General features: G+C 47.2%; 1 protein-coding gene across 1 annotated transcript; it reads left to right on the top strand.

The window, feature by feature from the left end:
• Window positions 1–242: 242 nt before the first annotated feature.
• LOC133357654 (fatty acid hydroxylase domain-containing protein 2-like) lies at window positions 243–25,102 on the top strand. Its single transcript, XM_061575734.1, has 9 exons — window positions 243–431; window positions 5,710–5,760; window positions 7,888–7,979; window positions 12,990–13,093; window positions 14,452–14,573; window positions 15,568–15,773; window positions 17,590–17,695; window positions 20,396–20,562; window positions 21,459–25,102. Exons 2-9 carry the CDS (start codon window positions 5,710–5,712, stop codon window positions 21,619–21,621), a joined length of 1,011 nt encoding a protein of 336 aa, XP_061431718.1. The 5' UTR covers window positions 243–431; the 3' UTR covers window positions 21,622–25,102.
• The last annotated feature ends 1,269 nt before the right edge of the window (window positions 25,103–26,371 follow it).

The following is a 26,371-nucleotide window of genomic DNA, read 5'->3' as shown; positions in this document are numbered from 1 at the left end:
GCTCGCAAACATCACGTGGTCGGGGGGCGGGGTTCGGGGGGTGGGGGGTGTTTATCTCTCCCCTCTGCGATTCCGATTCACAAACATCGATTCTCTTGGCCCCCCCCCTCACGATCCATTAATGCCTCCGCCGAAGCGCACGAGGCGCGCGAGAATCGTATTCAAGAATTAATCGAACCTCGCGATTCCCCCACGGGTTAACGAGCGGCGAGGAATCGATTGGGTGTTGTTGCTGGGAGGAGTTACGAATCGAATGAATCGATGCGAGCGCTCGGTCGGCGTTGTGTTTGTGAGCCGCCGCTTCGCCTTAGCGGAGTAAAAACACTTCGTATTCGTCGTCGTCTTCGTCGTCGTCTTCCTCACTTATCACTCTGTCCGTGGCTGGAGGCGGCCCGCCAAGGTGACGCCCGCGGCTTGGAAGCGCGTTCAAGGTACATCTCGAAGAGGCCGCTCGCCCTTCGTTGTTGATACTTAATAATCATCGGGAGTTGAGCAACGCCGCTCAAGTTCCCATGATTCATATCCATGATTGTTGTTGTCGCTGCTGTTCCGCTTGCAGTGTCGCGTGGAGTTTGTGTTGTTGTAAATTGCTCGCGTCTTGGATGGACTTGTCCCCGGTCACGGGAATGTGGAGTGGAATTACATTCCCGTGACGCTCCAACAATAGGTGGGGGGGGGGGGGGAGATGTCGCGATGAAATCATCTTTGTGTGGATTATTGCGTCTCCCACGGGATCTCTAGAGATGGGGATCAGTTGCTGGAGGAGGATTGTCATCATCCAGCAGGGGATTGATCCTGCCCGGTTACATTAAATCGCACCGTGTCGTTACTTTTGCTCCCCTTATAGGAATAACAATCGGCGCCTGGGTCTCGTCACACCGAAAGCAGAACTTTTAAATCCTTTATATTAAGTTCACTTGCTTGCTTAGGACCGTGCAAATCTTTCGGTCGTTTTCTAACCCACTTCCCGTGATCCAATCGAGCTGACATTTTGCACACAGACTCGTTGTGCCAGACAATTATTGTTCGTGACATTTTTTTCTCCAAAATTTTACACTGTTTAGGGAAAACAAATTAAATATTTAATTACCAATTGCTTAATACTGGAAGACAATCATCTGACCCATAGGTGGCAGCCATCTCAAGCCAGAGGACGAGAGGACTCTAGCCGCCACGCATATAAAGGATTTATAGTGAAAAACTTTGTTTTTACGGGTTTACTTGTTATAAATCTAGACCATGGCTTTGCAAACCTGTCAACCCCCGAACCCGAACCTGGTTACAGACCAATTCAAACCTTGTCGGTCACCCCGTGCCCCTTATAATCCCAATGTTCATCCTGTAAAGTCTCATCAACAGGGAGAAACACAAACAAATATACAAAAATTGTTGTTGGCCTATGAGGCCGTCCATAAATGACGTCACGCACCTGGGGGGGGGGGGGTCAGACATTTGTGACGATGTGTGACGAGGGGGGGGGGGGAGAAATGTGACGTCACATCAAAATGCGCAACTTTAAATAAATATAGACAACACGTTCTACTTAATTAAATATACTTTTTAATAAATGTTTCCTCCTACAACATCAGAGTGCAGCGGCACATTAAATACGCACCACAATGACAATAGTTTAACGCGATTTGAAGCATGTTTATTTTTTTGGGGGGGGCAGAGCTTTGTGACGTCATATTTAAGGGGGGGGGGTCTGACTTTTGTGACTCCGTGTGACGAGGGGGGGGGGTGGGGGGTCAAAAATCGTCCACAATCGCGTGACGTCATTAATGGATGGCCCCTATTGAAACGGCTGTATTCCGTATGGACCCGAAAACTCAATGTACAAGAATAAGGAGCAAACTGTATGGGTTGACAGCTATGGCTTTGTATGGGGTGACTACCACCGTGCATGACAGGGGCTGGGTCCAGTGTACGGAGGGATATCTTCATCCAGCAGTGGCTTTACAGCGTCGTGTTAATGTACCATTGTTAAAATTGTCTTTTTTTCCCTCTCGATTATTTCGTTTTAGACATTGGATATTAATTATGCCGTTTTCTGCATACAGCTACAGTATTTTGGTCCCAAGGGCCTCCTACAATAACATAATTTACAGCTCTTTGCCAATCCACTGCTACGTGAAGATATCTAATAACATTCTGGCAAATCGCCCGATGAAGCTGATGGTTGCTGTTGTTGTGATCACCGGCAAAAACGTCACAGGACTCGAATTGTAAATGTTGTGGCTTGTGGGTTTACTCTCCGAACACACCCAGAGAGTGTTGACGCAGTCACGAATTGGCACGTTTTGTTTACAGAACAACCTTACTCATTGGCTTTGTGGGGGTGGTTGGTTACCGATACACATCAAATTTACGCTATCTAACCCAACATAAAAACCTTTATTATGGATATTGTTTTAACCAACAGGTCAGTGTTGACGGTGTGGAATGTGGGGAGGAGACCCAGTGGCTGGTTTGCTTAAAGCACCCGAAGTGACTTATCCCCGTGTATTATTTGTCATATAAATGTCATGCAACTGGATAATGTACTACAGGAGAGGCTACGGACGGTCATTCTCTGCGGGTGGTGGTGCACACTCACAGTTTGAAGCCAATGAACCTTGGACCATGAGATGAATGTGGTACAATCTTTTGGCATCACCTTGCCACCTGTGCGATAAGACATCAGTGCTTGTTTGTGTGCCTTTGGGCATGAGCCCTGTTCTATTTCAAGGAATCATGTGAGGTGGTGGTATTGTTTTAATTACCGCACATGTTGTCTTGCATGACATTCACACGGCAGCTGTTGCATGATGTTGCTCTTGACAAAGCTGACGAGCAGTTTTTTTCTTAGCCAAATATTGAACTCTTTAAAAGGCATAGGAGTAGATGGTTGTGTGTAACGCTTAAGGCTGAGAAGTGTTTATAATCGTTGAGATTACTTGGCTGCTACAAATTTAGACGTGATAAGCCACTTCATTGAGCTATCGTTTGTGGCCAGGTCACTTCTGAAAAATAAGCTAATTACTCTGGGCTTTACCTGGTGAAATAAAAAAAGTTTAGTTTTATTTGTATTTTTTGTGATCTTCTTACCTTTCCTATACTTTGGGCTCCTATTGTGTTTTTGTACTGGTAGGAACCTCCTGGTTACACCAGCCCATAGGGGATTATTGTGTCCGTCCGTCGTGCAGGGAGGGGCTGGGTGAGGAGGGTGGGGAGCGGCTGGGTGGGGAGGGTGGGGAGGGGCTGGGTGGGGAGGGTGTTGAGGGGCTGGGTGGTGAGCGGCTGGGTGGGGAGGGGCTGGGTGGGGCTGGGTGGGGCTGGGCGGGGAGGGGCTGGGTGGGGAGGGGCTGGGTGGGGAGGGGCTGGGTGGGGAGGGGCTGGTCACCCCGTGGTGCCCTTATAAAACTCAACGTTTAACCTACTCACGCCGGCTTGTGCCCACCCTCAGTCGGGCATATTTGCGGAATACACCACGCCGCCGTTGACCCTGGCCATTGACCGAGCAACCCAACGTTCCTACCAGCTCCCTCCGCAGGAATGTGTTATATGTTGTAATGTTTTGACCCCATGCCCCTCTTACTGGACATGTGAGTAATTCACTAACTGAATAGGGAGCACTCAGCCCTAGCTTTTGTTTGTTTAACTTGGCAACGTTTATGGGACTGAACTGTTGTGCCTCGAACTTGGCAGTGAGGTGTTAACTAACTCGTCTAATATACAGGAGGGCGTGGGTTCGAGCCCAACTCCGAAGCCTGTTGTATACTGCATGTTCTCCCTGTGGTCGTGTGGATTTTTCTCTGGGCCCTCCGGTTTTCCCCTCCACATTTAGAATCAACATCACGTGTTGAATAGTATTTGGCTGCTATAAATTTCCACATGATAACCCACTTTTTGTTGAGCTATTATTTGTGGCCAGGTCGTGTCTGAAAAAGAGCTTGATAGCTCATTGGATCGCTCCTCCAGTCCAAATAAATATTCTGATTCTGATGCACATGGTGAATTTTTTCGTGTTTTGTTTAAGCAATGTGATCTTTGGAGGTGGTCCGGTGGTTCAGAGGTCAGAGCGCTGAGCTGGACTCAAGTCCCAAGCAGCTGCCAGTGTAGCGAGTTTATTATACAGGAGTCGCCTAGATTTACTAAAGGGATGATAGATTCTTTAAAAAAAACACTCAAAATGACATTTCGTAAATCGGAATGGCTTTTCCCGTTTTATAAGTTAATACTAAAATTCAGGGATGTATTTAAGGCGGTCATTCCAACTCGTAAATCAAGGGATACACCGGTACCGTGTTGATGCATCTAGATCAGGGGTCAGCAACCAAAGCAACAAGAAGAGCAATTTTTTTACGAATTTGGTAAACAAATTTCAAGAGAGCCGCAATGAACCATTTTGGTGAATACGAGACGGTGGTCCTTAATAAATAAAGCATGAAGCAGTCCCTTGAAGAGCTGTAGGTTGCCGACCCCTGCCCACGGTAAACTGGACTCCCACGGTAAACTGGACTCCCGTGGTAAACTGGACTCCCGTGGTAAACTGGACTCCCATGGTAAACTGGACTCCCGTGGTAAACTGGACTCCCACGGTAAACTGGACTCCCACGGTAAACTGGACTCCCGTGGTAAACTGGACTCCCATGGTAAACTGGACTCCCGTGGTAAACTGGACTCCCACGGTAAACTGGACTCCCACGGTAAACTGGACTCCCGTGGTAAACTGGACTCCCGTGGTAAACTGGACTCCCGTGGTAAACTGGACTCCCGTGGTAAACTGGACTCCCGTGGTAAACTGGACTCCCGTGGTAAACTGGACTCCTGTGGTAAACTGGACTCCCACGGTAAACCGGACTCCCACGGTAAACTGGACTCCCACGGTAAACTGGAATCCCGTGGTAAACTGGACTCCCGTGGTAAACTGGACTCCCGTGGTAAACTGGACTCCCACGGTAAACCGGACTCCCACGGTAAACCGGACTCCCACGGTAAACTGGAATCCCGTGGTCAGGGGTCAGCAACCAATATAACAAGAGGAGCCTTTTTATTATTTGAAGAGCCGTACTGCAGTCCTCAAAGAGCCGCATTCGACTCCCGAGCCGCAGGTTTTCCGACCACTGCTATGGATGTGTGTGTATATATTCCACCACCCCCCCCCCCCCCAATATGTTTCAGCAGTTACCCCAGTGGCCTCTAGTATTCGGACAAATTACCATTTCACACCTACGTACTGGAAGCAGTGCTGAAGATTGTTTTGTTATTTTAATTAAAAAAAAATTATTCCCCAAAGATGTCCCCGATTGTGCTGCTGTGGCAATGTCACGAGACGGGAAAAATCCATTCCGACTGCTCGCAGAGCAGTGCAGAGCCTTTGTCTTGAGAGAACGGGCCCCATAGATGAGGGTACCAGAGATCCATCTCTCAAATTCCCTGCAAGTGAGCTATGTTCCACACAGTAAAGAGCAGCACTTTTCCCACCCACTCAGTCTATTGAGAATCTTTTTTTAACACGTAGGCTTTCGCAGCCAATATCCATAATAAAGGTTTTTTTGGGTGAGTGCGTAAATGTTGTTGTCTGACAGGCAAACCAATCCAATTTTCAGAGCTGGAATTTAGCCCAATTTAAGTGCAGAATCAAACTTAAATTGGTGAGATTTCTGTCCGATTGTTTCTGACCGACGCTGTCTCTTTAACACTGCATTGTGCTTTCATTGTTCACAGATGAAATCGGAGAATTGTGCTCCTGTGCTGCGCCCAGTGCGGGTGAAACAGGTAGAAGAATCCTTGAGCACAAACACAGCCAACATAACACACACACACTCACCTGTGTACTGTTTGTACACAAGCGAGATGTTAACTACCTCGCCTGGTATACAGGAGGTTGTGGGTTCGATCCCGACCCTGATGCCTGTATATATGGAGTTTGCTTGTTCTACCCCATGGTCACGTGGATTTTTCTCTGAGTCCTCTGGTTTTTCCCTCCGCATTTAGAAACGTGCATTTATAGTATTAGGCTGCGATAGATTTCCACATGATAAGCCACTTGGTTGGGCAATAATTTTTCATAGCGACAAGTTGCTTCTGAAAAAGCTGTATAGTTCAATGGGCCTTACCTAGTAAAAAAAAAAACACAGTTCAGTTCTAGATTAGTTTGTAAAAAGGGAAACATGTGAATGTGCAGTCCTGCAATTTCTCACTCGCACCACTGCTGGTGCAGAAGGTCTCGTCTAGAGGGAGCTGTGGAGAGTCCCACTGGACAGGGTATTTGTGGCCTACTCTTCCACACTGGCCAGACTTCTTGGGAGAGGTGGGAGCGCTCACCCCTTACCCCACCATAGGCAACCTGCCAGTCGATTAACTGGTGTGTGCACTCATTAATGCTGCTAGGTGGATAGAAGTGGTGGTGTTTATGTACGTTGAACTTCTTTCGCACCGTACGTAGCCAACTGTGCGAGTCGGAGGTACGGGGGAAGGACAACAAACTAAATACAAAAAGCAGTTCTAAAGAAATGAGTTCTCAATTTAGTGTGGTGTAGAGTAGTTTATTGTATAATAGTGTAGTGTACAATAGTGTAGTGCATAGTATAGTATATAGTAGTGTGTATATGTGTATGTTGAACTTCTTTCGCACTGTACGTAGCTAACCGTGCTAATCGGAGGTGCGAGGGAAGGACCACACACTAAACATAAATGCAGTTTTAAAGAAATACGTTTTCAATCTAAAAAAGATAGTTTTCAAGGGGGGGGGGGGGTATTTAAGACCCTTGTACCATTATTTCAACTGCTGCTTTGGGGCATTAAACAAGCGACCTCTGGATTGTAAGACCAGTGCCATCCCCTCCTGTATATGTAGGTCAGCAAACTGTGACCACCCCCTCCATGCATGGCCAATTGTTCTGTTGTTGCTGAGATGAGATATTACTCCACAGGCAGGCTGGTAGCCACTTAATTGGCCTTTCATTCCTTGGTCATGCAATAACTCGTCTCGGCTTACGGTTGATGCAGCAGCACTTCACATCGTTGAATTAAAAATGATGTGGCCGGGAGGCTCAGAAGTCAGAGCCCCGTGTAGGCACCGCTGAGAATCCTTGGGTGGAATCCAGGCAACTTTCTGTGACTAAACTGGGTTCTCAAGTGCAGTGAGTTGGTGTTTTCAATTCGGTCGCAGTCCATTATATCTGCCCTGAAATGTGCCACATACATCTGCTGTACAGAGGGCATTGAAAACCGCGTGATGTAATTTTCCAGAGTAAATCATTCCATTCCTGTGGCATACATAGCTCATAAACAAAATGTAAACATTTTCTGCAGCTAAATTACAAATTAATATCCCCTATTTTCACAGTAGTGGCTCCAGCCAAGTTAGATGTATGTATGTTGAACTTCTTTGCCACCATACGTAGCCAACCGTGTTAATCGGAGGTGTGGGTGAAGAACAACAAACTAAACACAAAAAACTGTTCGAAATAAATTAATTTTCAATTGAGATTTAACAGAAGTGCAGTGACTCCACACATGACTGTGATTATACGCGACGGAACATTTGGCCAAATCTGTCTTGTTGCCACAGATGTTTTCAATATCTGCAGCACCACTATTCTTATGTTTCTGGTCAGATAATTACACTTAACACGCACAAAGCAGTGCTCAATTTCATTTGAGTTAAAGGTTATATGAAAAATGAATTCAAAATTGGAAACGTTATTGCTATTCTCATTGCTGTTGTTGCAAATGCAAACAATAGTAAACAGAGAGGTTGAGCCCATGCATATGGACATTGATCTAGGCCCTGTTGCTGTTCCTGTTGCTGTTCCTGTGCTGTTCCTGTGCCCGCAAAGGCCAGCATTTCCCAGTGTCCGTGAAAATGAGGCTTTGGTTGTGTGTGGTGTTTGTGTGCAGGGTGGACAGGTGTGGGATTCTGTGCAGAAAGCAGCATTCGTATTGGGGACCGGTCTGCTGGTGTTTGCCGCAGCGAGGAACACGATCACATGGTGAGAACCTCGACGTTCAGTCCTCCTCAAACCCCCCCACCCCCCACCCGAGTCCTCGCCAGCACCTCGCACCATGCAGCTTGCCTGCGATCGTCAAGATACGTTTCCATTCTCGCGTAGATCAAGCTGCCGCACGCACTGCACGCGCCTGATGGTTGGTAATCGTGAAATGGTTGCACCATGGTGGAAATTGCGAGCATTGCACTCCTTCCTCAATGGCTTAGAATGTGTGCATGAAATAATTTGCGCAACTATCGGTTATTAATAATGCACTCACGATGTAAGCGTATGCGATTGTAGTGACATTGCGGATGTCACTGTGTAATGCCGACTCTAGAGAGGCACGGCGTGCGATGTAGCGACATCGCGGGCACCACGTGTATGGGTGCGGTACCGGCCCTAGAGGGGCTAGGTGAGCGCTGCCTGACAGTGCTGGATGGCACCACGCTCTGCGTGCAGTGCCGACCCCTACAGGATGGGGTGTCGGGATGCGGCCAAGGGAATGTGGTTACTATAGGCCATAGCATTCTGGTTGACCCCGAAGGACACGTGACCGGTAAAGTCTACACAGGGGCCCCAGGTGGGGGCTAGGGGTGGTGACGTGTCAGGGTCGAGATCCTGCTCGAGGGTTCTAAAAGATGGTCGTGGCTAAGGGCGGAGCTAGCCACGCCACAGAGGATATAAGCCGGGTCCCTGAGAGGGACCGGCTGCTGTTGTTCATCCTGAAGAATCGATGTTCTACGTTCTACGTCCTACAGGAGTCACCAACACGTGGACCGGGACCCAAGCTCGGGTCCGGTCCATCGTAGATAGTTCCAGTGTAATTAGTGCAGTTAGCCTGGTGGTCTACCACCATGGGTTGTTATCTTGTTAAGGGGTAGTACCCCGTGCGTTGGTTTTAATAAATGTGTTGCCTCCAAGAAGTGCGTCTGCGACTCGGTTGAACTCACTACACAATCATTAGATTAGGCTAATGGGGTGAACAAAACTATATTAACCAGATGAGAAGCAAAAATGGAACAAAACAAAACTACGTTACAATTTATGGAAATGCTTTTGGTGGGGCGGTGAATTGCTACAGGCCTATTTGTAAATATATATATTGTAGGTGTACTTTGATTAGCAGTGAGTGTCATTGGCTATTGAAAATATATTGTCACTTGCAGCTGGGGTGCTGCTGAGCGAACGCGTTGTGAACTGTGTAGCGCGTGTACCAGTTTCTGATTACAGTATTATAAAAACACAAATGGAAGTGACATCCGGCAAAAAAGACGCAAATTATGTAACAGCAAACTTTTTCATTTTTTAGCTTAACCATTTTTTATTTTACCAGGATCCCCTGAGCTCTGAAGCGACCTGGCCACAAATAATAGCTTGCCGAAAAGTGCGTTATCATTTGTAAATTTACATTAGTCAAATACTATTAAACGCGTGATGTCAATTCTAAATGTGGAGGAAAAAAACGGAGGGTCCGGGGAAAAATCCACACGACCACAGGGAGAACATGCAGACTTCAAGTATACAACAGGCATTGGGGGTCGGGATCGAACCCACGACCTCCTGTATACCAAGCGAGGCAGTTAACATCTCGCCACCGTGGTGCCCAACTACTGCCAAGTTAGAGGCACAACAGTTCAGCCCCATAAACATTGCCAAGTTAAACAAACAACAGCTGGGGCTTAGTGCTGCCTATTCACAGTTAGTGAATTTCTCACATCAACCCGTTGCCTGCTTGCGCCGACCATAGATTTTTTTTTCCCGGCATATTTCAGAAACTAAGCAGGCTTGAGTCTACAGGGCACTTGGATGGGTGATCACCACATGTAAGTCAGATGTAGCAGGCTGTTTTCAAAAATGAGCTTTAGATAGAGGTGCCTCAAGAGGTCAGAGCGCTGATCCTGGAAACCGCTAAAATCTTGTGTTCGAATTGAGGCAGCCTGCTGTGATTAAACCAGGATCTCATATGCAAGGAGTTGCTGGTCTCGGCCTTTTCTCCAATGTCTGAATCAATTTCCATCTCATTAAATATGGCGCTGCTAACTTCCAGCTCTGAAAAAATTTCACTTTTGACTGTCATGCAAATGAACATCATCCATTCTTAGAGGTGGAATGTTTTCGAGTGGCGTTCTTCTGGGTGCCCTGCGATGCCAGCGGAGGGGATGAGGGAGGGGGGCGGTGTGCTGTGAAACTGAGCCTGTGAAAATTCAACAACATTGTTTCTGGCCAAACCATACTCACGGTGGTGTGATGTTATTTTCCTCACCTGTTATGCAGGAGGTCGGGAGTTCGATCCAACCCTGATGCCTGTATATTTGGATTTTGCATGTTTTTCCCATGGTCACGTGGATTTTTGCTCCAGGTTCTCCGGTTTTTCTCTCCACATTTAGGAACATGCTTTTAGACTATTTGGATAATTTTTCTGCTATAAATGTCCACGTGATAAGCCACTTTTCTGAGCTAGTATTTGTGGCCAGCTTGCTTTTGAAAAATAAGTTAATACCTCAGTAGTCTTTGTCTGGTAGGCTGGGGATGGTTTAGTTGTATTTGTATGTTTGGGTGATTTGTTTACTTTTCGATTTAAAGCTTTCGTGACTGCAGGGATTCATCCTCTTGGTTCTTTCGGTAAAGTCACGTAGAAGGGAAGTAATAAAATAATAAAAAAATAAAACATAATAAAATAATTCTCACGACGTTTCGGCCACAACGCAAGCAGCCGTCCTCAGGTGAAAACCAGGTCCGTCGAGGCGACAGAGTCTGAATGAAGCAGCACACGAGCTTGGAGCATATATATAAGCTGGGCGCATTGACAAAGGAATTTGCATATCAAGAGGAATTTAGCATATTCATGGGAAATGCAGGAATGTGATTAGTACTGCATATGCATGTGCATTATGCAGGATTAACAGCATCAAAGGGAGCTACAGTTGCTGCTGCTGCTGCAGTTGCTGCTGCAGTTGCTGCTGCTGCTGCAGTTGCTGCTGCTGCAGTTGCTGCTGCTGCTGCAGTTGCTACTGCTGCTGTAGTTGCTGCTGCTGCTGCAGTTGCTGCTGCTGCTGCAGTTGCTGCTGCTGCTGCAGTTGCTGCCTTATCCATTTTTAATATAACACTATGTATTATTCTACCCACCTTAATGTGTATCACACTGCTATATATTTACTATACAATTACGACACCATACATTACTCTGCACACTGCACCATGCCAGTGAGTGGAACGCGGTCTGAAAGTCACCGTAAACGTGAACACAATCAGTTAAGATCCGAAATGGTGTATTACGTCCTTCCAATGATTGCTAAGCCAGAATCCATCTTCTCGGTTAAAATTGTCTCTGTGTTTGTATATGTGGATCGCCTCATGAACGAATCTCTCATGATAGCCAGATGGCTTGCAGAGAACCTCTGTCTTGGAGAAGTCAATGTCATGTGAGCCCACTGAGTTGTAACAGTGATCTGCCACGGCTGAGGTGTTTGTCCTACCGTGTTTCAGGTCTGCTTTATGTTCACGGATGCGGTCCGAGACATGTCGTTTGGTTTCCCCAATGTAACTGCTACCACAGAGGCAACAAACTAAGTTGCCTCTGTGGTAGCAGTTACATTGGGGAAACCAAACGACATGTCTCGGACCGCATCCGTGAACATAAAGCAGACCTGAAACACGGTAGGACAAACACCTCAGCCGTGGCAGATCACTGTTACAACTCAGTGGGCTCACATGACATTGACTTCTCCAAGACAGAGGTTCTCTGCAAGCCATCTGGCTATCATGAGAGATTCGTTCATGAGGCGATCCACATATACAAACACAGAGACAATTTTAACCGAGAAGATGGATTCTGGCTTAGCAATCATTGGAAGGACGTAATAAACCATTTCGGATCTTAACTGATTGTGTTCACGTTTACGGTGACTTTCAGACCGCGTTCCACTCACTGGCATGGTGCAGTGTGCAGAGTAATGTATGGTGTCGTAATTGTATAGTAAATATATAGCAGTGTGATACACATTAAGGTGGGTAGAATAATACATAGTGTTATATTAAAAATGGATAAGGCAGCAACTGCAGCAGCAGCAGCAACTGCAGCAGCAGCAGCAACTGCAGCAGCAGCAGCAACTACAGCAGCAGTAGCAACTGCAGCAGCAGCAGCAACTGCAGCAGCAGCAACTGCAGCAGCAGCAGCAACTGCAGCAGCAACTGCAGCAGCAGCAGCAACTGTAGCTCCCTTTGATGCTGTTAATCCTGCATAATGCACATGCATATGCAGTACTAATCACATTCCTGCATTTCCCATGAATATGCTAAATTCCTCTTGATATGCAAATTCCTTTGTCAATGCGCCCAGCTTATATATATGCTCCAAGCTCGTGTGCTGCTTCATTCAGACTCTGTCGCCTCGACGGACCTGGTTTTCACCTGAGGACGGCTGCTTGCGTTGTGGCCGAAACGTCGTGAGAATTATTTTATTATGTTTTATTTTTTTATTATTTTATTACTTCCCTTCTACGTGACTTTACCGAAAGAACCAAGAGGATGATTTGTTTACCTTTCTTGTACTTTGCACTCGTATCATATTTTGTATTGTTTGTTGTTGTTGTAGATTCCTCCAGTATAAAATATTCAGATTCTGACGGACGACATGCATTTTTGTGTTTAGTTTGTTGTCCTTCCCCCCTGCACCTCCCATTAGCACAGTTGGCTGCGTACGGTACGAAATACGTTCAACGTACATCACTCATACGGCAGAGTGTGGTGTAAGAACGCTGCGCCTCTACTATGTCGATCAGAGATCACTTGGAGGGATCTCAGAGGTAGCTCTGTGACATTCACTTTGTGGGCAGTTCTCGTAACACGAAGGATTGCACCACTTTGCCTCGGTGAGATCTGAATGGATACTTTGATTACGACAACCCAATCAGGATATAAATTTGATGTTATGATTTTTTGTTAAACAGAAACTATAAAAAGGAATGAGCTCCGGGTTGGCTTTATCGACTCGTTGTGTCTGGTCCACAGGCACCTGCAGCAGTTCTGGGGCGCGTCCGGTGATTTCTGGCAGTCGCAATGGGCTCTCTTCTACAACGCCTACGAGGACGAGCCCTTCAAGATCTTCGTCTTCTGTGCGTGCTCGAGTCGAATGCGAGATAAAAGCACACTTTCATTCAACAACAACGACAACAAACAGCAGCCATGAATTGTCACCGTGCGGCTGTGACGTCACGATGGAATAGGTGTCAGATGGGGTGCACGTTGAGGCCACACGGAGAGTGGCACCCCCATATCGATGTAGTTAACCCCTTATCCCGTTTCAGACACATACTGCAAGTCGCAGGTTCGGCGGGTGTCCCATTCGCCCTCTGAATCTCGGAACGCGCAAGCGGCTCGGCATTTATTTGATTTAGAGAGGCGTAGGACTGCTCTCTTTAATTACGACATTGTACTGTCCTCGCCGCAGAGAGCTGTAGCGACAAGTCCGCCGCGCTCCTTGATAACTGGTGCCAAACTGTGCCACGTGGCCTCCCGCGTGGTGATGTAAACGTACGTTATCGGAATGGAATCGGATGAACAGGAAAGGGTTAATAGGAGTTGCTATGAATCTAGACGTTTTATCCATTAGAGGCTTTGTTATCTCAATCCCTTGATCGCAGCAAATACTTGAAGTTCCACCAGCTTATTTGTGATTCTCCTCTCAATTGAATTGAGTACCTGACATACGAGAGACGAGGAAAGTGACCCAAACTAATCTTGTGAGCCGTGCCAGCCTTAAAAGGCAATTGCAAACATGTATTGCCTCAAGTATATCTCCTGGCAATGCTTGTTTTTTTATGCAAGGTACACGCTGTTTTAACAAACAATAACTGAAGAGATTGTGAAATTGGATATCAGAATGTTATGTATTGGGAACAAGGCCATTGCAAGGCTTAGCTTTTGCATTGTCATTGTTTTGAATGTAATAGACTCGCTTGCTTTGATTGGCTTGGCTCATGCCTGTGTGTGTGTGTGCACGTGGTATTGGTCACCCGCCCCTTCGTGTGCTCGCTAACGGCACTTGTCCCAACAGTCTGTTCAGACTATACAGGGAATCTTTGTCTTTGCATATGGAAAATGTGTATGGGAGGGGGGGTAGCGGTGGCATAGTGACTACCTCTCTGCATTACTTACTTGGTGACTCATTGAGTGAGCAGGGTGGGGGGGCGTGGTGGGGCAGGATAGATGGGAAAGTGCTGCCACCTTACTGTATACACCAGAGGTCACTTGTAAGGGAATCGCACAAGGTAACTGATATCCGCTTCCCTTGGCTTTTCGCTATAACAAGGAAGGATTGTGCTACTTTGCGAAAGACTCAGATTGTATGAATGGAGTAAAAGTTAAAACGAAACTCTTTTTAATTATGCAACAGCAACAACAAAAGTAACATGTGAAAAAAGCACTGACAAGCAGATTGGTCGTTTTTGTGTGGTGGTGGTGGTGGAGCCAGGCTCGATGGTGGTCCCCACCGGAATGTTCTGGCTCTTCAACGCCCTGCTGATGTGCGTGGACGTGACCGGCTGGCCCGCGTTCTTCCTCCGCTACAAGATCCAAGCCGATAAGAACGTGCCGGTGAGCGCTAGCTGGGGTGGTGCCCAGGGGGCACTGCTCCTCCCATTCCAGCCAAAAACAAATAATAACAATCGGATAAACAATTGAGTGCATTCGGTATTTGCGAAATTCCGTTAAGAGCGCGAGGGCTCTTGCGAAGGTGCTACGTTTCACCGACGGGTATATTCTCTCGGTAGGCGGGGGGGGGGGGTTCTATTACCGTCTTGTGTTTATCCAATTAAGTAATTTGTAAGTACATTCAGTTCTGATATAACGCCGCGTGTTTTCATGGCACGAATTGGATATAACGCGATCGAGTGAACGGAACTGCATCGCGCGAGTAGGAATAAGCGGTCGTACGGCTGCCTCGGCGTAGCACCATCACACAAGGCATTGGGATGCTGCTGGATGCTTCTAGATGCTACCCCACACATCTCAGTCTTTGTTTGGCCTGCGTACGCATCTCACCTGTTATCGCGGACTGTGCTTTATTTTATATTATTTGTCTTGCTTTGCATACAACTTTGTTGATTTTTAATTACGAGTGTCTTAGCGACTAACACAGCAATATGCATTTTTCACTCGTGTTCATGTTTTTATTTAATGAAGGAATTATATTCTTAAACTGAAAAGCGGTAATTATAAGAGAACACGTAGAAAAAATCTACGATAATATAACAAATGATTGTGAAATATGTGAAGTCAAGTTGATGTTTTCAAAGCCTACTACCCCCTAAGTGTATAATTCCCATTGAAACAATGGTTATTATAACGCGATTTTTCCCTAACGCAGTGGTCCTCAGGAACACAACTACTATCGCGTTATATGAGACCGGACTGTCGTTCGAAATTTGTCAAAGTTGGATGGTGACGCAGGCAAGGGATCTTTGACGTTCACTGCGGTGGATATTTATTCACCACTGCCAATTCAGTATTGCCAAGTGATATGCTTATAATTGGCTTCATTCCTCACGGTTGGGCATACCCTCCCCCCCCTCTCCCCCTCTCCGCGCAGGTTGACCCGGCGAAGCTGAGGAACGCCATCTTCACGGTGCTGGCCAATCAGCTGTTCATCTCCTTCCCCATGGTGCTGATCGCGTACGTGATCTCGCTGTGGCGCGGTGGCACTTGCGGGCCTGAGCTGCCCACGTTCCACTGGGTGCTGCTCGAGCTGCTGGTGTTTGGCCTCATCGAGGAGGTGATGTTCTACTACTCACACAGGTGAGCGGCCCGGTCGCTCGGTGCGCGGGGGAGCCAACGGAGAACGGGTCTCCGCTTGTGTCATCTTAAGGGGCTCAGTTTTTTCCGTCTTGCCGTACGAAAACTCCCGTCACGGATCAGTCTGTTTATTATTCTGAAGGGTCCGTCTGAGATCCGTGTCACTGTTTAGTCTCTTGTTTACAAGATTTTAACCAAAGGCCAATCTATAAAGATTTTTTGGGGTTGGATCGCGTAAAATATAAATGTCTCGTTAAACCCACCACCACCACCTAACAGCCACTTAGTAAGGTTTGTCACGTAAACATAACGTGGCAATTAGTTACTAGTTCAGCACACCGGTGTATTGGAGAGTAAACCCACAACTCTTTGGTTCTTTCGGTAAAGTCACATAGTTAGAAATAAAATTAAACAAATCACGACGTTTCGATCGCAACACAAGCAGTCATCAGGCCTGACGACCGCTTGTGTTGCGATCGAAACGTCGTGATTTGTTTCATTTTATTGTATTTCTAGCTACGTGACTTTACCGAAAGAACCAAAGAGTATGGATTCCTGCAGTCACGAAAGCTTCAAATATTGGTCGCGAAAGCCTACGTGTTAAAAAGGCCAGTCAACATGTTTAAAGCTGCTATTAGAAATCGGTCTGTTGTATAAATAATTCATCAGAAACTGGTCTGCCCTATACACACTTGCTTATTAGTTTTTGTTACTTGCATTGTCAGGGACATCGGTTAATCACCGTAGCCTGCTAAATTCACAAAGCTTTGGCCACGGGTACTGTGGTGATGTCACCAACCAGTGGCGTCATGCGGTTTGGCATGGCTACTGGTGCATGGATTTAATTGGGGGCGCTATTCCTTTCCAATATCCCCCAACCTTCACACAACTCACCATCCCCAGCCTGCAACACTGTCAACAAGTCACTGCTGCCACAGTCACTAGTACATCATGCACACCAACCACTGCCCCCCCCCACAGACCTTTGGGCCACGGTTCCACCCCCCATATGAAAGATGCCGTTTCACTCTGCTCTCCGGATATCGAACTGCCTCCCTGAACACATTGTCGGTGAAATCACTGATTCAGGCCTTCAAATGCCGAGCACACATGGATATCTCATAACTTCACCACACGCCTTGTAGAATTTGAGTCTTTGAGCTGTAGTGAACCAATGATCACTATTGTCTGATATGGCTCTTGTTCACAATTGCACCCAATACAAAATAAAACCTCTTGGTAGCACGGCAACTGAGACGTTCCGACCGTTGGGCCCCGGTGCATTTGCACCGCCTGCACCACCACTCGAGGGCTACGTGACTGTCGCCACCTCCACCACTCAGTTTGATCTTCCACGAAGCGCCATGGTCCACCCCAAACCGCATCCACCACACAAAACATGGCTGCAGATGCGGATACCTGATGCACAAATAAGAAAATTAAAAACTCTCCAGTAAGAGTGGTACAACTGCGGGCATCCAGAACACATGGTACAACGTTTAACGACTCAACACTGCCCATAGACTCGGCACAGACCATATAGCGTATAATGACTCAACACTGCCTATAGACTCAGAACAGATCATAGAACGTATAACGACACAATGCCCCGATCCACAAATACGAAGTAGGCTGATACACTCCGCTGCTTCCCGACGCGATTATCCGGTTTGTCCACCTGCGACTATGTAACTTTGTTAGTTGTTGCTCTGCGTCTACATCATCGGCAGCAGCCATACGAAAGAACAAGAACGTGGTGGCGGTGGCGGTGATGAATACTGACTGTTGCCGGCTGCTGCTGCCTTTGGCTTACAAACAGGCTCTTCCATCACCCGGCGCTCTACAAGCGATTCCACAAGCAGCACCACGAGTGGACGGCGCCCATCGGCCTCGTGTCCCTCTACGCACACCCTCTCGAGCACTTTGTGAGTTGCTCCCCACCCCCCCAACCCGAGCAAGCATCAGGATCAGGTGGCTCGTTGTGCGGCAGTCTCTTAGTCCTCTTGTTCAAAAGTTTGCGCCGTTCGTTTCCAGCTCTTTTGTCACTCCACTGCTGGATGAGGGCAACCACGCATTAAAGTAATTATTTTGAACCAGGTAAGGCCCACTGAGCTATACAGCTCTTTTTCAGAAGCAACCCGGCCATCACAAATGATAGCTCAACAAAGTGGCTTATCGCGTGGAAATGTGTAGCGGTCAAATACCCTAAACGCGTGACGTTGATTCTAAATGTGGAGGGAAAAACCGGAGGACCCGGAGAAACATTCACGCGACCACGGGGAGAACATGCAAACTCCAAATCTACAGGCATCAGGGTCGGGATCGAACCCACGAGCTCCTGTTGTTAACAATCTGCCACAATTGTCCAAACTGCCAATTGCGATTTTAAAGGTTATTATTCACGAAGAAAGCTGCAAGTTTGGTGTTGGATAGCCTGTGACACACAGCCCAAGTACAGATCTACAATATAAGATCTGTTGGCTTTTTGGGTTCCATCTACCCCCGCCCCCGATGACCACACGAGTCAACTCAAATGTTTGTCTGTGATTTATGGGGTGGTGGTTGTAAATAGACGCAGGGTTCATTGTACTAACAGTGATACACTTGTACACTGCACTTAAGCCTTGTGTGAAGCACTAAACAAGCCTATAACGCCCCACGTTTTTGTAACTTTATAACAGCCAGTGAAAAGCGTTACTGACAGTACATTCACGTACCTTATCATGACTTGTACATGCAAGTTGTGTTTGTGTGTGTTCACGTATGCGTGTGTGAATGCGTGTGCGCACGTCCGTACGTTTGTTTAATTGTGTAACTGTGCATGCTGAAGTGGCGTGCTGTGTCTTGGTGGTTCACACTGCCCTATCAACATAGCGGCTTGCGTTCAATTTCCAGCCATGGCGCTAACAGATGAGAATCAGAATTTGGTCCGGGCCTCCCGTAGGTTGATTCGGCCTTATTTGAGTACCCGGTATGATGTGTTAACATCGGCACTGGGGAGACAAAGGTGGCCTGGCCTGGGACGGGCCACACATCCTCGTGCGTCTTGCTGCCCGTCATAATCGCTCACCACGGATCTTACTCTTACAGTTTGTAAAGTTTTAAGGGGATCTTTGTTTATGGGTGTGGATGTTATCTTGTGTAGATGTGCATACATGTGTGTTTGGCTGCATATGTGTATCGTGAGTGCATGTTTTTTCGTGCACATGATCATTAAGGACCTTCATGATGGTGAGCGGGCCCGGGTAAAACTACGTGGCCGGGAGTCAGAGCCTTTCCCTGTACACCTTGGGGTGCGGATTACCTGGTAATTACAGCTCACTCAGAGGAGGAGTTGGAGGCGCTGCTGCTGAAACTGGAGTGTGCCACTAAGAGGTGGGGCCTTACCTTCAGCCCCACCAAAACTAAGCACCTGCCTGGGTATTTTGTACCATCGGGCACTCCACCCCCACAACTCCAAATCGGTGATGGGGCAGTTGTGGAAAGAGTGGAGAGTTTCCCATACCTGGGCAGTGTGCTCATGACCGGCTCCAGTTTAACAGCAGAGGTCTCACTCCGAATCAGTAGAGCGGCATTATCTTTTCATCGGTTGCGTAACGCTGTGTGGAAGTTACCTGGTCTGTCGCTCCGCACGAAGCTTCGGGTCTTCTCGGCCACAGTCATGCCCTCCCATCTCTATGCTTGTGAAACGTGGACCCCTCTAATGGAACATCTGTGCCGGTTAGAAACATTCATGCTGGCATGCCTCCGATCAATCTTGGGTTTAACGGGGCTGGATTGTGTGAGGATCTCACATCCTTGAAAGATCTGAACACATTCCGATCACTGAACTCCTCTGGCAGGCAAGGCTGCGTTGGCTCGGTCATGTAGCCCGCATGCCCAAGCAGCTTTGTTTGGCCGCATAGAGGGGGCTAAACGGGCACGACATGGGCTGCAGAAGAGATGGACTGATGCGGTACGGGAGGATATGGAGTTGAGTGGACTTGCCGACGACCAGTACTAGCAGTGTCAAGATCGGTCTCTATGGAGGAGGCTCGTGAAGGATGCTACTGGGCAGTTGGAGGCAGTGGCTCTCCAGCAACAACGGAGGGCAGAGGAGCGATGCTCACAACAACGAGCGGAGCGTCAGGTGGCTAAAATGAAGCAAGTTGGCACAGTAGGGGGTACAGCTGGTGCATCTTACCAGTCATGTCAGTCAGCCAACCGATGGCACCTGGGTCTGTCTTGAGACCTGTCAGCGAGCCTTCGACACTTCACGTGGCCTCAAAGTGCACCTGGCCTGGCACAGTGGCGATGTCACCGTCACTTAGTGGCGAATGGCGCGGGTATTGGTAGTGTAGCGGTTAGTGCACTATGTTACGAACCAGGCGACCTGAGTTCGATTCCCGCTCACGGCCAACACCAGTGACGATTATCTGAACCGGTCCTCGACCTCCTCTAGGTCGACTCAGCCTCAAATGAGTACCTGGTGTGATGTTTAAACTCCGCTACTGGGGAGATATAGGTGCTGGCCACCCACCATCTCGTGTGCTGTGCCGGCCTTCATAGGTACTTGCTTTAACAGCACTTGCCCCAACAGTTTGTTACAGGCTATATGAGGGGTCTTTGTCTTTGTGGTCGGGCAGCTGTCCAACATGCTGCCGCCCGTGATGGGCCCGGTGCTCATGGGCTCGCATGCCGCCACCATCATGCTGTGGTTCACCATGGCCCTGCTGTCGACGAGTGTGGCGCACTGCGGCTACCACCTGCCCCTGCTGCCCTCGCCCGAGTTCCACGACTTCCACCACCTCAAGTGAGTCTCTCTCCTTGAGCATCACCCGCCCGCCTGCCTGTCACTCACGGCTAGTTTGGCTCGGGGCCGAGCTACGGAGCCTTCGTCTCTGTCTCGGGTGGGTCACGGGGTACGTGGCGCAGTGGTTCATACTCGTGCCTTCAGGCAAGAAGGGACCGGGTTAGATTCCTGGCTCGGCTGCCTTTTTGTATGTTTCTTTCGCCCCAGATTCTGCTTTGGTTTCCTCTGGGTTCTCCGTTTTCCTGCCATAGTAAAAAAAAGATAAATTGTAACTGTTTTTGGTAGAGCATCTCAATGTAAAAAAATACCTGCAAATTAATAATTTATAATTACACAACAACGTTACCCCCCTCCTGTGAAAACATGGGGCAAGGCACTCCTGAAAAAACAGTCTTCAGGCTAGAGTCAGGCTTTCCTCGGTAAACAAGCGTGATGAAAATAAGAATCTCCCAGGGAGTCCACTTTGGTGGAATGGCTGGATATCGGTCCATCGAGCTGGCTAGAAAGAAAGCGAGCATCCTTGAAAAATCACCACCCCTTTTAGCCAAGCTGACCTCAGCTTCCAGCCGTGAGGTCACGGATTTATCATGGCTAAGAAGTGTGCATCCATTACACTTGTAACAGATTCATCCTTGTACGCGACGTGATGGAATTGTCACGTTTTTAGAATCACAATTGGATTCAATAAGTTCATCGTGTTTGTCTCGTTGGTACTGCCTCATTTGGTATGCCTGCAGGTTACACCAGTGCTGTCGAGTGTGCTTGGTTATTACACCTCTTTCACTGTTTTTGTGTGTCATTGATATGCCCTTGCTCGCAGGTTCAATCCATGCCATTTACATCCACATCCCTATACTTCACTGTCCGTGGGTTATTTTTGTGTGCTCGGCCCGCAGGTTTAACCAGTGCTTCGGCGTGCTGGGTGTGCTCGACCGACTGCACGGCACCGACGCCGCGTTCCGCCGCACCAAGGCATACGAACGGCACATCATGCTGCTGGGCCTCACCCCTCTCAGCGAGAGCATCCCCGAGACTCCCAAGCTCGGCAAGGGGGAGTAACCCCCCCCCCGCCGAACCCCCCCCCCCCCCCCCGCCGATCCCCCCCCCGCCAATCCCCCCACTCTCTCTCGAGCCTCGCAATCTCCTCGAGGTTGGGGGGTGCAAGTGCTGTTAGCGAGCACCTGTTCAGGTCTGCACCACGCACGAGTTTACTGGTAGTGGCAGGGCATTGCTTGGACGTGCATGGCCATATTGCATCTCCCCAGTCGCTGAATTTGGCTGCGTTACAGTAAATGCTCGTTGAAGTCCGGGTTCATCTAGGGAAGGTACGTGCCATTTGTCAATGGTTTGTCGTGGCCAGGAATTGAACCGAGGTACAAAGGTTGAAGTGCAGTGTACAAACCACTACAATACACCAGTTCGGGACCATCCATTTAGTACGTACGCAAAAATTTGTCAACTTGACTCCTCCCCCCCTCCCTGTACACACGTGTACTTTTTACACCCCCCCCCCACCCCCGAATCCTATAGAACGGCCGATATTTAATCCACGCAGAAATGATCAAGGATTAATAATATTAACGTGTTTAAGCAAACAGATAGTCCACCGCCGGACTATCTAACTCATTTGAAGGCCAATGTAGACAAATTATTATCGAGGCTTCACCGCCCCCCCCCCCCCCGTTTCCTGTGCGTACATTGTCAGTAGACCCCCCATACGCAGGCGTACACATTTGCGTTAACCACCCCCCTTCCCCCTCCATGCGTACGTACTGAATGGATGGCCCCTTACTCTCCAAACAATCGTGTTAAGTGCTCCCCTTAATAGGTGCTTGCTAACATCACTTTGTGTGTCTCGCGTAATAACTTTTAGATTTCGCTTCATTTTAATGTCATCAGAGTCGCACATGCCAGGGTGGCAAATACTGGTCAGCTGCTTGCAAGGCATCGTGGGGCAGAAAAGCTCTACAGTACATCGTAAGCTCAGCTGAAGGACCCAACCACAAGTTGTAGGTACAGCGTCATAAAATATCCAGCAGCTTAAGCAAAACGTTCAGAAATTTACACATTATTGTCTTTCATTTGAATTGCCAATGAAAATGCACTTCTGGACTGTTTCACGATTCGTTTTTGTTGATAAAAGGGACTTCCAGGAAGATCTCCTCTTGGAATGTCTTTTCCAGTTCCTTTTTAAGTCGCCTTTCGCTCGGGAGGAAACTGGAGTTACCCGGCTGAAAACCAAGGCACACAAATGGATACCATGTACAGATTCACAAACCGAATTTCTGTTGTGCCATATTCCTGGCTGCCTTTTGCAGCCTGGCGGGCTTTGGGCAGTTTTACAAATCGACGTGAATTACTAAATATGCCACCGCACCCCGTGTGTGTGCACAATGCATTGAGATACTTTATGCAGAACCATTCTTTGTTGCGCAAGTATTTTTGGTTCATTTCCAATGTTGTGGATTATATTGGCTGGAGAGAGAGAGAGGGTGTGTTGCAGTGTTTTGAGAAAATTAATCTGCCTGGGCATGTTACACACGAGAATCTTCACTGCTTATCGGTGTAATCTCCTCTGGGTTTAACTCCCTTCATGCCGTGGGCAGATGACTTTTCCAGTTTACCCATTTAACACGTTTAATCTTTTTGGAAGGAGTGAAGTGATTTACTTGTCGCTCGTCATTGAGAAAAGTTTTAACGATTGTGAGATCCGTGCCTAATGGCCACCCGGCTCGTGATAGCAACGGCTGCCTACGGGAACAATCGGAAACATTGCTGCGTACGAACATGGAATGCGCAACCCATGCAACTCAAACCAATGGGCTGGTGATGTGTGCTGCCCAAACCATCGCTCTTAACAAGTCCAACGACCAGCTTTTGTTGACGTCTTTCGATACTTTACCCAGGAAAGCTGCTTTCTGATGTTTTTCCCTGGTGATTAATGTCAGCAACCATTTGATTGTAAGGTGACTTGCATTTTCATTGGAGGTCGCTTTATGATATATTTTAGTCACCCGTCTGCCAAGCTCTCTTGGGTAAAGATTGATGTTGTTCATTGGTCTCGTCATTTTTATAGTGATTTATAAAATGTCTAAACGTACTTTCTTAAACGGATACATTTTCTTCTGTTTTTAGTCTTATTTTAATTCCGTGGAATTGATTGAATGCTCCCGTTTGAAATGAAGAAATAGTAAAAATGTTTAGTAGCGTATGGATTGTGAGCAGTGCCATATGATCAGATCTTCATGTGTTCCTGGTTGCCAAATGTGTTTTTATGCCTTCAATTATCGTTTGGTGGAGATTATACCATTTATGTTTCATCCAACATTTACACTTAAATTGAAGATTACTTTTTGTGATACCGCTCCGTTCGATTGCATTCAACGTGACCTGTTTTTGTCATCCGTGGAAACATCTGTAATTTGCTCACAAGCCTTCCACGATTTCTTCTACGTGTATTCACATTATGTTTAACAGCTAATTAGTAGAGTAGTAGTGCACTTTATTAAGAGAATTGCAATATTCATGAAGATTCAATAACTCACGAAAAATTACTCTGCGACTCACAAACGACCGTCCAGGTCTGCGAAGTGTGTTCATAAAGGGATCGACCATTCCGCAAATGGATAATTACACAGCAGCTTTTGAGGTAGGTTGATAGACCTACACACGCTTAGGACACATCAAGATTTTTATCGCAACGAGTGTCATCCTCTCTGAACCTACGTGTGTCCACCATGGCAATCGCGACGCACATCGTTACATCTGGGAGGCCCAGCCGCTTGGCTAACGCCTCGCAATTCTTGCGAATGCTCCTCTGTGCTTCTTTTGAAAATCGAACGCCGTTTGTATTTGGCATAAACTTTAGATTTTCATGTAATTCGGACATTGGACCGTATAGAGTTCAAACTGGGATGTCTGTGTGGGCACCTTGTGGGTTCATATTTCAATTGGTATCAAACCCAACATTTAAAAACATTCTACTAGGAATGGAAGTTTTACAGGGAACAGCATTTGTAGTGTTTTTTTCCATGGCACTTGAGCAATGCAGTGTGTAAAAACGAAAAACCCCAATAGCACTGGGACCTTACCACTCCAAGACTTGCGTTTTCTTGGGATTTCTTTGCACTCAAAAAACACGTGGCATTTAGTAACAGACGACTTCAATGCACTTTTTGTTGTAACACTCAAACCACGTCAAAAGTCTCTAACCTGTTTCCGAATTGTGCACCAAAACGAAGCATTTCCTTGCCTACTATTTGCCTTAACGCAACAAAGATCAGGTTGAAACTTTACGTGTTGTATTTTGACAAAATACTTATCAGTTAATCGGCAAGCTGTGGTGTTCTGGAAGATGGTCAATTTTCTTGGTGCGCTTTAATTGCTTTTGACGTTTTTTTAGATTCTGCGTAGTTGGACGCAACAAGTTGTACTCCATTAACTTTAACGTTTAACTGCTGATCGTGACTAGTTTCTGCTGTTGTACACGTGTTACACGTATATGTGTGGTTTTAATAAAGGGCCCAATTGTTGCAAAGTATATTTCATTTACATTTGTGTCGTCTTTCCCCCCTCCAAACTTTATCCCAAATGTGGTCAATGGTGGCATCACGTCACGTGACGAAGGCAGCCATTCGGATTTCTCGGGAAGGAGCGGGCCCCCAACCCCCTTTGCTGTTCGTGAACGGGGCAGCGGACATCAGAGCTTCCACCGAGATCGCTTTTAAGCGACCTCTGGTCAACATTGAGGGCAGTACTCATTCGCCCTGCCACCAAGAGTAATAATGTTCATCGCATGACATTGATTTAACATTTTAATAATTTGAAACTTTGCCGAATTGTATGGTCGTTGATGACCGGACGGAGGCCAAATCATAATTGAGAACCCAGTTTAATCACAGGTTGGCTACCTGGATTCAAATTCAGGATATCTTAAAATAAAACTAAACTATTTTACCAAATGAGGCCCACACAGCTCTTTCTCAGAAGAGACCGGACCACATTTAATTATAGCTCAACAAAGTGGCTATGTAGAAATTTATAGCAGCTAAATACTCAAAGTTTGTTTCACAATCCGCTTGTCCTGGTGAGGGTAGCGGGGGGCAGGATGCTGCGTAGGAGGGTCTCAGACCTTTTCCCTGGGACGGACTCTAGCTGTTCTGGAGGAATTGCCAGGTGTTCCCAGGCCAGCCGAGTGACAGTTTCACCAGCGTGTACTGGGTCGGCCCTGGGGTCATCGCTTCAATGTTTCGAAATGTGGAGGGAAAAACCAAAGGACCTGGAGAAAAAATCCATTGCAACCACAGGAAGAAAATACAAACTCCAAATATACAGCAGGCACCAGGGTTGGGATTAAACCTATGACCTGTATACCAGGCGAGGTAGTTAACATCTCGCCACTATGGCACCCCATCTGAAGTTAGCAAGTTTTACTCTGGGGCCAAATAGTGGTTATGGTGCCCTGCAATCTAGAACTTTGGGAGGCAAGATCGTGAAGGAATTAGAAAAAAAATCCTAAATCTGTTGGGTGGTCCCTCGGTTTACCGTATTTGGATTCACAATCCGCCTCCCATAGGGTTCCCCCATTGTTCCTGATACATTTTCGATGTTTATGATATCACGCGGACACACCAATTCTGGCCAATCGGAGTGCTCCTTAAGCAGACTTGGCAGCAAACCTGAGCCAATCATCAACGCCATTTTATGAGCGTTTTGAGAGCAACTGGCTGACAGCTTTTCAGTGTTTGATGGTGCGTTGCTTATGAAAACGATGCCCTTGAAGACTTTTTTTTTTACTTAAAACATAAGA

The sequence above is a fragment of the Lethenteron reissneri genome, chromosome 59, assembly GCF_015708825.2.
Source record: "Lethenteron reissneri isolate LAM-NWPU_2019-01 chromosome 59, ASM1570882v1, whole genome shotgun sequence".
Classification (NCBI taxonomy): domain Eukaryota; kingdom Metazoa; phylum Chordata; class Hyperoartia; order Petromyzontiformes; family Petromyzontidae; genus Lethenteron; species Lethenteron reissneri.
Note: the sequence above shows the minus strand (reverse complement) of the source record. Positions and strands in the feature narration are given on the sequence as shown.